The 10,250-nt window shown below is 47.5% G+C and overlaps 2 protein-coding genes across 2 annotated transcripts; both read left to right on the top strand.

The window, feature by feature from the left end:
• Positions 1–1,376: 1,376 nt before the first annotated feature.
• On the top strand, positions 1,377–4,635 carry LOC127306677 (bifunctional dTDP-4-dehydrorhamnose 3,5-epimerase/dTDP-4-dehydrorhamnose reductase). Its single transcript, XM_051337364.2, has 2 exons — positions 1,377–2,038; positions 3,847–4,635. The coding sequence occupies exons 1-2, from the start codon at positions 1,577–1,579 to the stop codon at positions 4,297–4,299; spliced, it is 915 nt and encodes a 304-aa protein (XP_051193324.1). The 5' UTR covers positions 1,377–1,576; the 3' UTR covers positions 4,300–4,635.
• Positions 4,636–6,088: 1,453 nt separating this feature from the next.
• On the top strand, positions 6,089–7,200 carry LOC127306676 (growth-regulating factor 12). Its single transcript, XM_071822816.1, has 3 exons — positions 6,089–6,334; positions 6,409–6,681; positions 6,761–7,200. Exons 1-3 carry the CDS (start codon positions 6,256–6,258, stop codon positions 7,042–7,044), a joined length of 636 nt encoding a protein of 211 aa, XP_071678917.1. The 5' UTR covers positions 6,089–6,255; the 3' UTR covers positions 7,045–7,200.
• Positions 7,201–10,250: the final 3,050 nt, after the last annotated feature.

Below are 10,250 nucleotides of genomic sequence, written 5' to 3' on the forward strand. Positions count from 1 at the left end.
CTTCGCTGGCGTCGAAAGGAGTGGAGAATTCGATCTATGTGTGGAGTTTTCAATAAAAGTAGTCTTTTCAGTAGTCTATGTTACGGTTTTGGTTGCTATTTTCTTGTTGGTTTTCCCGCAATGGAGATGACATCGTCTGCAATAAGTGATATTCGATCTTTCGTTCGACGAAGAGATCTCCTTCTCGATGTTAATGGTGGTGTTGAAATATTACAGTTATCTAGGTATGAGTGTTCAGATCTTGGATCTTTTCTCATTATTATCGCGAGGAGGATTATCCTCGCAGTTTTTGTCCCAGTTGCTACGTCCTCGAGAATGGTGATTCGTACTCTTGGCTCTCCATCAACATCGACAAGGCTAATCGGTTATTATTCCCTAACATACTGGTGTTGCTCTTGCCGATGTTGATTGACTACTTCAATGGTTTTAATGGTTGCGCACGTGCATGCAGCCTTGGCATTGCAGCTCAAATTAAAATTATGGAGATGTTTCGCCTGATATTTATAGGTCTATGGTTTGTTTTCTATCTTTGGTTGCCTTCAGAAAAGTATGTCTTAGAAGAAGAAATAATTTGAAGATCTCGAAGATTTGATAGTATATTTTAGACTTTATTTTGTAATCGTTGCAGAAAGCTCGTGTATCTCCGTCATGTACTATTTTTTATAATGAATATATGTGGTGTTGATTGTCAAAAAATAAAAAAAAACAATCGAACTTTCAGGACTTTTGGGTAGGATTAGATCTTAAATAGGATTTATGAGAACAATTTTTCGAAAAGATAAAACATGTTCAAATATTTTGGAAAAATTGACAACACGCGTCTGTAGTGTATACGCAAAGACAAAAATTTGCAGCTTCAAATTCGAGATACACTTAGGGAGACAAAAATGTTAAATTTGGGTGTGAATAGTGTGAAATACTATTCAACCAGATGTGAAACTATTCATAGTAGATTTTTTTTGTTTCTCCAAGTATAGTTCAATTTTCGAACTGAATTTTTTTGAAATTGTAGATACAACCTATAAGCATGTCGTATATTATTTGCAGATTTTCTTTTGCATTTTTAAAGTACTCCCTTTTTTCTAAATTGATCATACCTAATGGAGAGATCCTGTACAAATCTCTTATGAACTTTGACCCCCGAAAAAAGATCGAACTTCAACATCTCCAAATTACCATTTGAGATCTTGGTGTATAATACTAGTATAAGAATAATAAAGGAGTAGTAGAGGATTAGTGATCTCTTATGATCTGATCCCCTCCAACCACAGAATCACGTGGCCAATACAAGAAATCGAACAAGCCAATCGGTTGACTCACCCCCGGCAAGCTGTCGGCGTCGGTGGATGGCATCTCGCTCCCATTTCCAATTCCAAATCTCCAACCCATGCGAGCGAGGCACGCCGATTTGATGGATCACGGGGGCTCGGACAGCGCTGCAGCGTCACCGTCGGTGTTCGACCACTCCGCCCTATTATAAGAGTTCCCGTCGTCCCCATCTCCGTCTCCCTCCCCATCTCGATTTCGCCACCACTCCCCTCCCACCCTCTCCGCCTCCGGATCCCGCGCCCCCGCCATGACCATCTCCACCAACGGCGCCACGGCAGCCACCCCGGCACCCGCGCTCAAGTTCCTCATCTACGGCCGCACGGGCTGGATCGGGGGCCTGCTGGGCAAGCTCTGCGCCGCGCAGGGCATCCCCTACGCGTACGGCGCGGGGCGGCTCGAGCACCGCGCGCAGCTCGAGGCCGACCTCGACGAGGCCAGGCCCACGCACGTCTTCAACGCCGCGGGCGTCACCGGCCGCCCCAACGTCGACTGGTGCGAGACGCACAAGGCCGACACCATCCGCGCCAACGTCTGCGGCACGCTCACGCTCGCCGACGTCTGCCGCGCCCGGGGCCTCGTCCTCATCAACTACGCCACGGGGTGCATCTTCGAGTACGACGCCGGCCACCCGCTCGGGTCCGGGGTCGGGTTCAAGGAGGAGGACACCCCCAACTTCGTCGGGTCCTTCTACTCCAAAACCAAGGCCATGGTATGCTCTGTTCTCACATTGACTTGACTCACTCTCGGGTTATCCTAGAGTAGCAAAGGGCAAATAGATCAGGCCCATTTTGCTCAGTTTTGCAATGCTAGATTGCCAATGTCCGATTACAAGCTAAAACTACGCTTATCTGTCTGATCATTAAGGGAAATGTGGCTTGTCTGTGGTTGGCACTGCATTGATCCGCAGTTTAGGCCTCAACTGAGATTTGGTTACTTTCACGTGAACAGTGCTAATACTTAATTGACTATCAACTGAGATTGGATCCGAGCTTCGGCTGTCGTGAGAAAAATAAAGTCAACGAAATCATGCTTACTTACGGAATCAAGCTATTAGATCTACTATTTTTGAATTGTCAGAGTATTCTAATTGGTTTTCCCCATCCATGCACACTAGTTCAGTGTTTTGATAATTGCCTTCTCCTTTGAATATGTGTCACCACTTCCTAGAGCTTGCCCAGTCTACATTGTGCACAGTGATTACCGACTTCCCATTGGTGAACATCCTGCTTTGGTTATTTCTGCTACTAGTACAAAGATCTTTGTCATGTTTTGTGCCTCGGCAATCGTACCAAAGTCATGTCATCTTATTTTAGGATGGTCGTTTATTGGTACTGTAGCATTGTTGTCTAAATATTTGAATTGCACTGTATATACAGTACACTCAAAACTAACATGGTCTGATCTAAATTAGCACATTTTCTGGAGAATGTTCTGTTGTGCTACCCAAGTAGGATCGAAAAAGGACTAACATTAGGTACCATAGATTGAAAAATTCAACGCAAAATTAACCAGCTGAATATTAAATTGGGTGAAAAAAATTAAATGGTACACCAACTCATGTTTTCATGCTGCTTTTGCTCAATGTTAATTTATTAGTTTATTTTATTATGGTACACCAACTCATGTGGATCAGTTGATCTTTCATTTTGCTTTGATAGAGTATCTAAAATCTAATTTGGTGACATATTACCTACTACAGCTCTACAAGGTGGTAGTCGCCTAGGACCATTACAGAGATACTTGTGTTATTAAAGGGACTAATTAAAATGGACCAAATTGTCCATATGATAAACATGCAGTGGTTTTGTAAATAGATGGTGTCTTTTGCTGTGGCATGGGTGCATGACACTTAATTTTTAAGTTAGATTTCACGAATTAAATTTTGCTCTGTTTTTCATTAACCGACTTCTGTATCTGGAACCTTAGTAGTTAGGTGAATAAGATATAATACAAACTTTAAACAATTATTCAATTAATCATGAATCAAAGTCATGTTTAAACTGCATTGTCGTTCATGCAAATTTTGGCATAGGTTTGATGTCACATGGACATAGTTGTCCAAATAGAGTTATCACTGTCAAATATACTAAACATTGCATTGCCAGCCCTACTACTTCTCCTTTTCAACATGAACTGGTACATGAATAGCCTGTTAAAGGTGTGCATTTCAGCATAAGTAGTCATACTTAATCAATGGTCTTGATTTACCAATATGTCTTACCACCAAAGAAGTTATGGTTGGAGCTTAAAAGTTGGAAGTGCCCAAATTTCTTATCCTTTCTAAATTAAAATAATTGTATTCATGTTGGCGAAAAGTGGTCATGTATGCTGGAATAGGGTAATCTACGACTCAAAAGAAACAACTCATTTAATCTCACAGAGCAGAAATAACCCATCTGTTTTTTTTTGCTGGAAAAAGAAAACCCAATTATTTGTGCCATTGTGTGTATGTGTGCTACTTTTTGTTAGATTATTAGAAGAGGGTTTTATTGTGATGCTAACATCTGCCTCTAATAGGTCGAGGAGCTGCTCAAGAACTACGAAAATGTGTGCACCCTTCGTGTAAGGATGCCCATTTCATCTGATCTGACCAATCCTCGCAACTTCATCACAAAAATCACCCGTTATGACAAGGTTGTGGATATCCCAAATTCAATGACAATCTTGGATGAACTTCTTCCCATCTCAATCGAAATGGCAAAGAGAAACCTCACTGGAATCTGGAACTTCACAAACCCTGGTGTGGTGAGCCACAATGAGATATTGGAGATGTACAGAGACTACATCGACCCAAGCTTCTCTTGGAAGAACTTCAACTTGGAAGAGCAAGCCAAGGTAATAGTAGCACCGAGGAGCAACAATGAGCTCGACACGGTTAAGTTGAAGACAGAGTTCCCAGAACTTCTGTCAATCAAGGAGTCGCTGATCAAAAATGTTTTCAAACCGAATCAGAAGACGTCCAAGGCTTGACAAATGGAACACAGTCTGCGCACAGCCCCATGTTGATGTTATTTATTCGACATACATTTATATTGCTCTCCGGGGCCAATCCAATAAGCATGCATGGTGTTCTATTCTGTACCTGTTGTGTGCATTGTTGCTGCAGAAGATAGTTTCTCGTAGGAATTCACACCCCCTGTTATTATCAGATTATTACACAGAACACCACTTGGTGTTACTACTGTATCCTATGTATACAATGGGAAATGGACTAAAGTGAGGAACACGTTCCTCTGTTGTACTGTATCTTACAATTGGAGTAAATCATCATTTATAAAGTTCAGTAGGAAATGGCTTTGGACAATACTACTATGTTGCCTGCTTCTGAGTTTCTATGCATTCCCCAGCCAATATAGGATTGTATTAATCTATTTTGTGTGCTAACCCTATCTTCTTCGGTGTGAGAAGTCTGCACCAGGAAACTGCCTGGAGGTGCCTACGCTGCTTGCCTGCAATGGATACCGATTCACCGGATAATACGAGATTCAATCATAAAGATCAATCAACCATCATAGAATCATAAAGATTCAATCATACGAGGAGGATTATCCCGCAATGTTTGTCCCGGCTGCTACGTCCTTAACAACGGTGATTTGTTCTCGGCTCTCCAGTGACGTAGATCAGCGATTAATTTTTCTTGGCATACTGATGTTGGTACTCTTGACGATATTGATTGACTACTCCAATGATTGCGCGTGTGCACATGAGTTTGGCATTACAGCTTAAATTAAAACAATGGGAGAACCTTTGTTAGCAAGATTGTGTCATGGAAGAAAGAAGAATTTGAAGATCTCAATGATTTGCTTGTTTCTTTTATACTTGATTTTGTAATTGTTGTAGTCAGTTTGTGTATCTCTAACATGTACTATTTGTTACTATAAATATATGTGGTATTGATTATCAATAAAAACATCGTACTACTTTAATCCATTTTTTCTACTTTGAGAATTGAGAACGACGAGGACTGAGAATTAACTAATGTCATGAAATCTTAGTTACTATCTATGTTCCAACTTCATGAATTACATACAATCTAATACTCTTACAACTCATGAGTAGCATGAATTACGAAGCAATTAGAAATCAGAAAATATTTCTTTTTAGTTGTGGTACCACGCGCAATTGAAAATATCTTATTCACCATGCCCGTTGCAATTTATGGCTACCATGTGTCACAATAAAAATTGTAATTAGAGAAAATAGTTATCGACTGAGAATTAAGCTCCCTCCGTCCATAGAAAGATGCTAGAGATTTTCTAAATTTGAATGTATGTATATACTAAAGAGGGTCTACATACATCTAAATTTAGTTAAATTTTTAACATCTATTTATGATCAGAGGTACGAGTAGTAGTTTTTAATAATTCGAGAACTAAGAAAACCGCTGAGTGGAAAGGGTGGTTGTACTTGTACATCGGCCCATAGAGTTTAGACTATATCTACTATGACACTTATGTGTCTTATAAAGTTGAAATATCCTTGTAGTGAGAAGTAAAATTTACTGATAGCACAAAAACGGTTCTCCTGACTTCGTTAATCTTGAGATCTAGCTTGCCGACGAGCAGGTGATGTGCGTGACATCCGTCGGGAAGAATAAAAAACGTCGTGGAAAACATGCGTGTCGTCTCCCTGCGCCGTGGCACCTGCAGGGCCCTATACGGCTACGCCGTGCCACAGCATCACGCGCGTCCACCACAGTTGTACGCTCCCTGTATCCCGTCCGTCAGTCAGTTTGACAGTTACCGTTGCCTGCGCACAGAAGTTACCGGCGAGCAACCAGACGACTGGGGTGGCCATCCAGCATAAATATTTCCACTCTACCATACTTCCTCTGACAAAAGCAAGCAGTTCCGTCGTCTCTAGAGCCAAGAGCCTGCATAGAGTTCGAAGCCCACAACAAGGCAGAGCACGCCGGAATCTCTCCGAATGGCCGAGGAGAACGAAGGCGGCTCGCCCCAGCCGCCGTCCAAGCTGCCCCGCCTCTCCGCCGCCGACTCGAATGCCGGTACGTGCAGAGCACCCCGGCAAGTTGTTAGTTTCGTCGATGTATGTATGCATGATGATGTTGCTCTGTCGTAGGGGCGGTGACGATGGCGGTCTCGTCGCCGTTGGTCCTCGGGCTGGGCCTGGGTCTCGGCGGCGAGAGCCGTGGTGGCGTGGAGGCGCAGGCTCAGGCGAGGGCGAAGTCGGCGCTGACGTTCATGCAGCATCAGGAGCTTGAGCACCAGGTGCTGATCTACCGCTACTTCGCGGCGGGCGCGCCCGTGCCGGTGCACCTGGTGCTCCCCATCTGGAAGAGCGTCGCCGCTTCCTCCTTCGGGCCCCAGCGCTTCCCCAGTTCCCCTCCCGTAAGTAATTAATTAGTTAGTGTCGGTGGAGTGGAATGTCGGATGATTTGTTCGTCGTCCTGACATTTGAATGGCGATGGCAGTGATTGGGCTGGGGAGCCTGTGCTTCGACTACCGGAGCAGCATGGAGCCGGAGCCCGGGCGGTGCCGGCGCACGGACGGCAAGAAGTGGCGGTGCTCGCGCGACGTGGTGCAGGGGCACAAGTACTGCGAGCGGCACGTCCACCGCGGCCGCAGCCGTTCAAGAAAGCCTGTGGAAGGAGGAGCCGCCTCCGCGTCCACGCCCGCCGCCCCGGCGCAGAACGGCGGCATCACCGCGCCGCCCTGTGGCCTCGGCTTCTCCCCCGCCGCCGCGCGCGCCACCTGAGCTTGTTCGTGCCGTCATGGCGCGCGCGCGGGGTGAAAAAGAAAAGAAAATTCTTGTAGTAACGAAATCCGCAGGGATTTTTGTCGCGTCGTGTGGTAGCTAGCTAGCTTTCCGTCGGCAACTTTTTCAGAAGAACTACTAGGATGGATGGATAAATCTGCAGAGTTGGACGGCACGCGTAGCGCGTCCCCACGCCTCGTCGTCGCTGTGCGTGCGCCTGTGACGCATGCGTGCTGGCAGGGCAGGCGACATTGTTTTTTGGTTGGCATGTTGGGGTCGCGCGCCTCGGTGGCGGGGTGACCGGGGGGAGTGGTCTCTCCTGGGGCCGCGCGGCGGGAGAGTCTGCAGTGTGGAGGCAGGCTAGTAGGACTGTAGCGAGGTGCAGTCACTGACCTGTGTCAGACGGTCTGTGGCTCGGCTCGGGCAGAGTGAGGCATTGGATGCTGCTGCACTCCGCCTGTGTCTGTGCGTGAGCGCAGTGGCCCAGAGGCCCCGGCCGAAAGTCCCGCGCCGCGTCGTGCTGCTCATTTGCCCCGTGGGAACGGTGGCGTCTACAGCATCCCTAGCACATGCGAGAAGGGTATGCTCAAGGCTTTTTTTACGGTATCTTTTAACCTTTCAACCACTTCTAAAGAGATATAATTTGAGCAACGATTAGGATTAATCAATTTAAATTATGCCCGGTAGCCTTGCAGAACGCAATAATAGATAAAAAAAACTAGCAGCATTCAGCTAGCCCAACAATTGGATAAGGGCATCTCCAGTGGCGACGCATTTCGGACACCCAAAAGTGGTCGCGAGTGTTCGTTTGCATCGCCCCGTAGAAATATTTTGTCCGCACCTCCGTTTCTGTCTGGGTGTGCTCCCACTGGGGTGTTCGACGTGATTTTGTACTCGGCAAATAAAAATCACATGACATAGTGATGTGTATGAAGTGCAAATACAGAAGGTGCAACTTGTCAAAATTAGATACTTTTCTAAAGAAAATGAGATCCGGGTGGCCGTAGAAATACTTGTGCCTGCCTATGCTAATCTATTATTTAAGTGTGACGTACACGTACGTGTACATGTTCATGTTATGCATCCAGGCCAGGCTACGAAACCGAAGTGTCTCGGACGTCGAGTGCAACACGTCTGTGTTATTGCGCCACGCCCGCGTCGTGTACATCCCGCACCACCCTCGTGCCGGTCGATTGGAAAGGTGGTTAATTAATGAATGAGGCTCTGGCTAGCTGCGGGATAAGGGCATGTACAATGGTCTTATCTTAGTTTTATCTTAGGAATGCCACATAAGATAATTGCTGAGTTGAAGGAGAGAGAAACAAAAAAAAGATCTTTGCCTTCTCTTGGCTAAGAGATCATCTCTTAGCACAATATGTCTCACCATATTTTTAGGAATACACGAGGCTAAAGATAAGACAAAAAAATAACCCATTGTATACGGAAATACTTTTGTACACCCACGCATGGGTGTGGGTGTTTCCATCACCGTCCATTTATTCTTTGAGATTCGTGCCCACCATGGTAGATGGAAAGATTCCTTTCTCTCTCCTCTTTTTATCCGAATCTCAAAGCACAATGGACGGTGACGGAAACACCCACACCCATGCGTGGGTGTACAAAATCCACTCTCGAAAAAAAGCCTTGAGCATACCCTTCTCGCATGTGCTAGGGATGCTGTAGACGCCAGAAATACTTTTGTACACCCACGCATGGGTGTGGGTGTTTCCATCACCGTCCATTTATTCTTTGAGATTCGTGCCCACCATGGTAGATGGTATATCATGTATTGTTGTTATATCAACAGGCATAAAATAAGACCGTCTTATCAACCATTGTACATGCCCTAAGATAAGCACATTCTTGCGTCCAAGCCGTAAATAGAGCAACAGCATAACAACTCTGCAACGGCGACTGCGCAGCGTGGCGTTATCTGTTTCGGCTTAGCGCTCGCCTATAAATTGAGCTGACCAGCCGAGCGCCAAGGGAGAGGATACACATAAGAGGAGGCGGCAGCGGACCACGCGCATAACAAGAGAAGAACACAGGGATCTGACGAGCCCCACGAGACGCGAAGCCGGAGGTGGCCGATCACTGGAGGTCGAAGACGTCGGCGACGCGTCGTGACTGCAGGGATCCCACGCCACGCCATGATGCGCATCAAGCTGGGAAAGGTAGCCGACGGAGCTTGCTGCGACACCAACAGTGAGCCGATCGTCATAAACTTGGCGTCGGGCCAAGACGAGGCTGCCGGCGCGTAGCATGGCGCCATCAACACCACACCCGCGAGGCGCGACGACGACGTCCGCGACGAGGCTGCCGGCGTGTAGCGCGGCGCCATCAACACCACTCCCGCGAGACACGACGACGACATCCGTGATGTGGCTGCCACCATGCGGTGCAGTGCCATCTCCATGGCACCCGCGAGGCGCGACGACGACGAACTTGACGATGCTGCCGGCGTACAGCGTGGCGCCATCAACACCACATCCGTGAAGCACGGCGACGACGTCTGTGCCGAGGCTGCCGGCGTGCAGCGCGGCGCCATCACCACCACACTTATGGGGCGCGATGACAACACCCGGGGTTGCCGGCGTCCAGCGCGACGCCATCTTTAACTCCACACCATGCCACCGACGACGATGTCGAGGCTGCCGGCATACAGCCCGGCGCCATCACACTGATGACGTTAACAAGACCAATGGAGGCCATCTTCATCCGGGACAATCAAGATCAGCTCTGTCGACGCGAATGGTCTCACCGGAGCTGTCTACAGGTAGCCCATGGCATGCACCGGTGATGCCAGTCGTTGCAGAAATGCACGCTGTGCCGCCGAGATGCGACACCGGCAAGACCACTGGCAGCGGACGACGCGCCAAGTTGGTACACGGCGGCGGCGAACTATTACACGCGCCCAAACGACGGCAGCTGCGCCACTTACATCCGGAGGTCGGAGACGGTGGATGATGCGCCGAGCACACGCCCTAGAGCCATGATGCAAAGACCTGGTGCGGCAGAACGGACGCCCAACTTGAAGACGGAGGTCGCCTATCGGCAGATGTCAAGGACGACGTCAGCAACATGACATGTCTGGCAGTGACCCGATGCCACGCCATGATGCACATCAAGCAAAGCTCTCCGCGACGCTGACAAGGCAAGCTAGCTGTCGCGCCGATGATGCCAACCATGGCCTTGGAGGTCCTGCT

This window comes from Lolium perenne, chromosome 6 (genome assembly GCF_019359855.2).
Source record: "Lolium perenne isolate Kyuss_39 chromosome 6, Kyuss_2.0, whole genome shotgun sequence".
NCBI lineage: Eukaryota > Viridiplantae > Streptophyta > Magnoliopsida > Poales > Poaceae > Lolium > Lolium perenne.

Bases quoted from the DNA above. Each gene is read 5' to 3' on its own strand.
- LOC127306677 (XM_051337364.2), top strand. From the start codon at position 1,577: ATGACCATCTCCACCAACGGCGCCACGGCAGCCACCCCGGCACCCGCG. The intron at 2,039-3,846 runs GTATGCTCTGTT...TGCCTCTAATAG, and splicing joins ACTCCAAAACCAAGGCCATG to GTCGAGGAGCTGCTCAAGAA.
- LOC127306676 (XM_071822816.1), top strand. From the start codon at position 6,256: ATGGCCGAGGAGAACGAAGGCGGCTCGCCCCAGCCGCCGTCCAAGCTG. The intron at 6,335-6,408 runs GTACGTGCAGAG...GCTCTGTCGTAG, and splicing joins CGCCGCCGACTCGAATGCCG to GGGCGGTGACGATGGCGGTC. The intron at 6,682-6,760 runs GTAATTAATTAG...TGGCGATGGCAG, and splicing joins CCCCAGTTCCCCTCCCGTAA to TGATTGGGCTGGGGAGCCTG.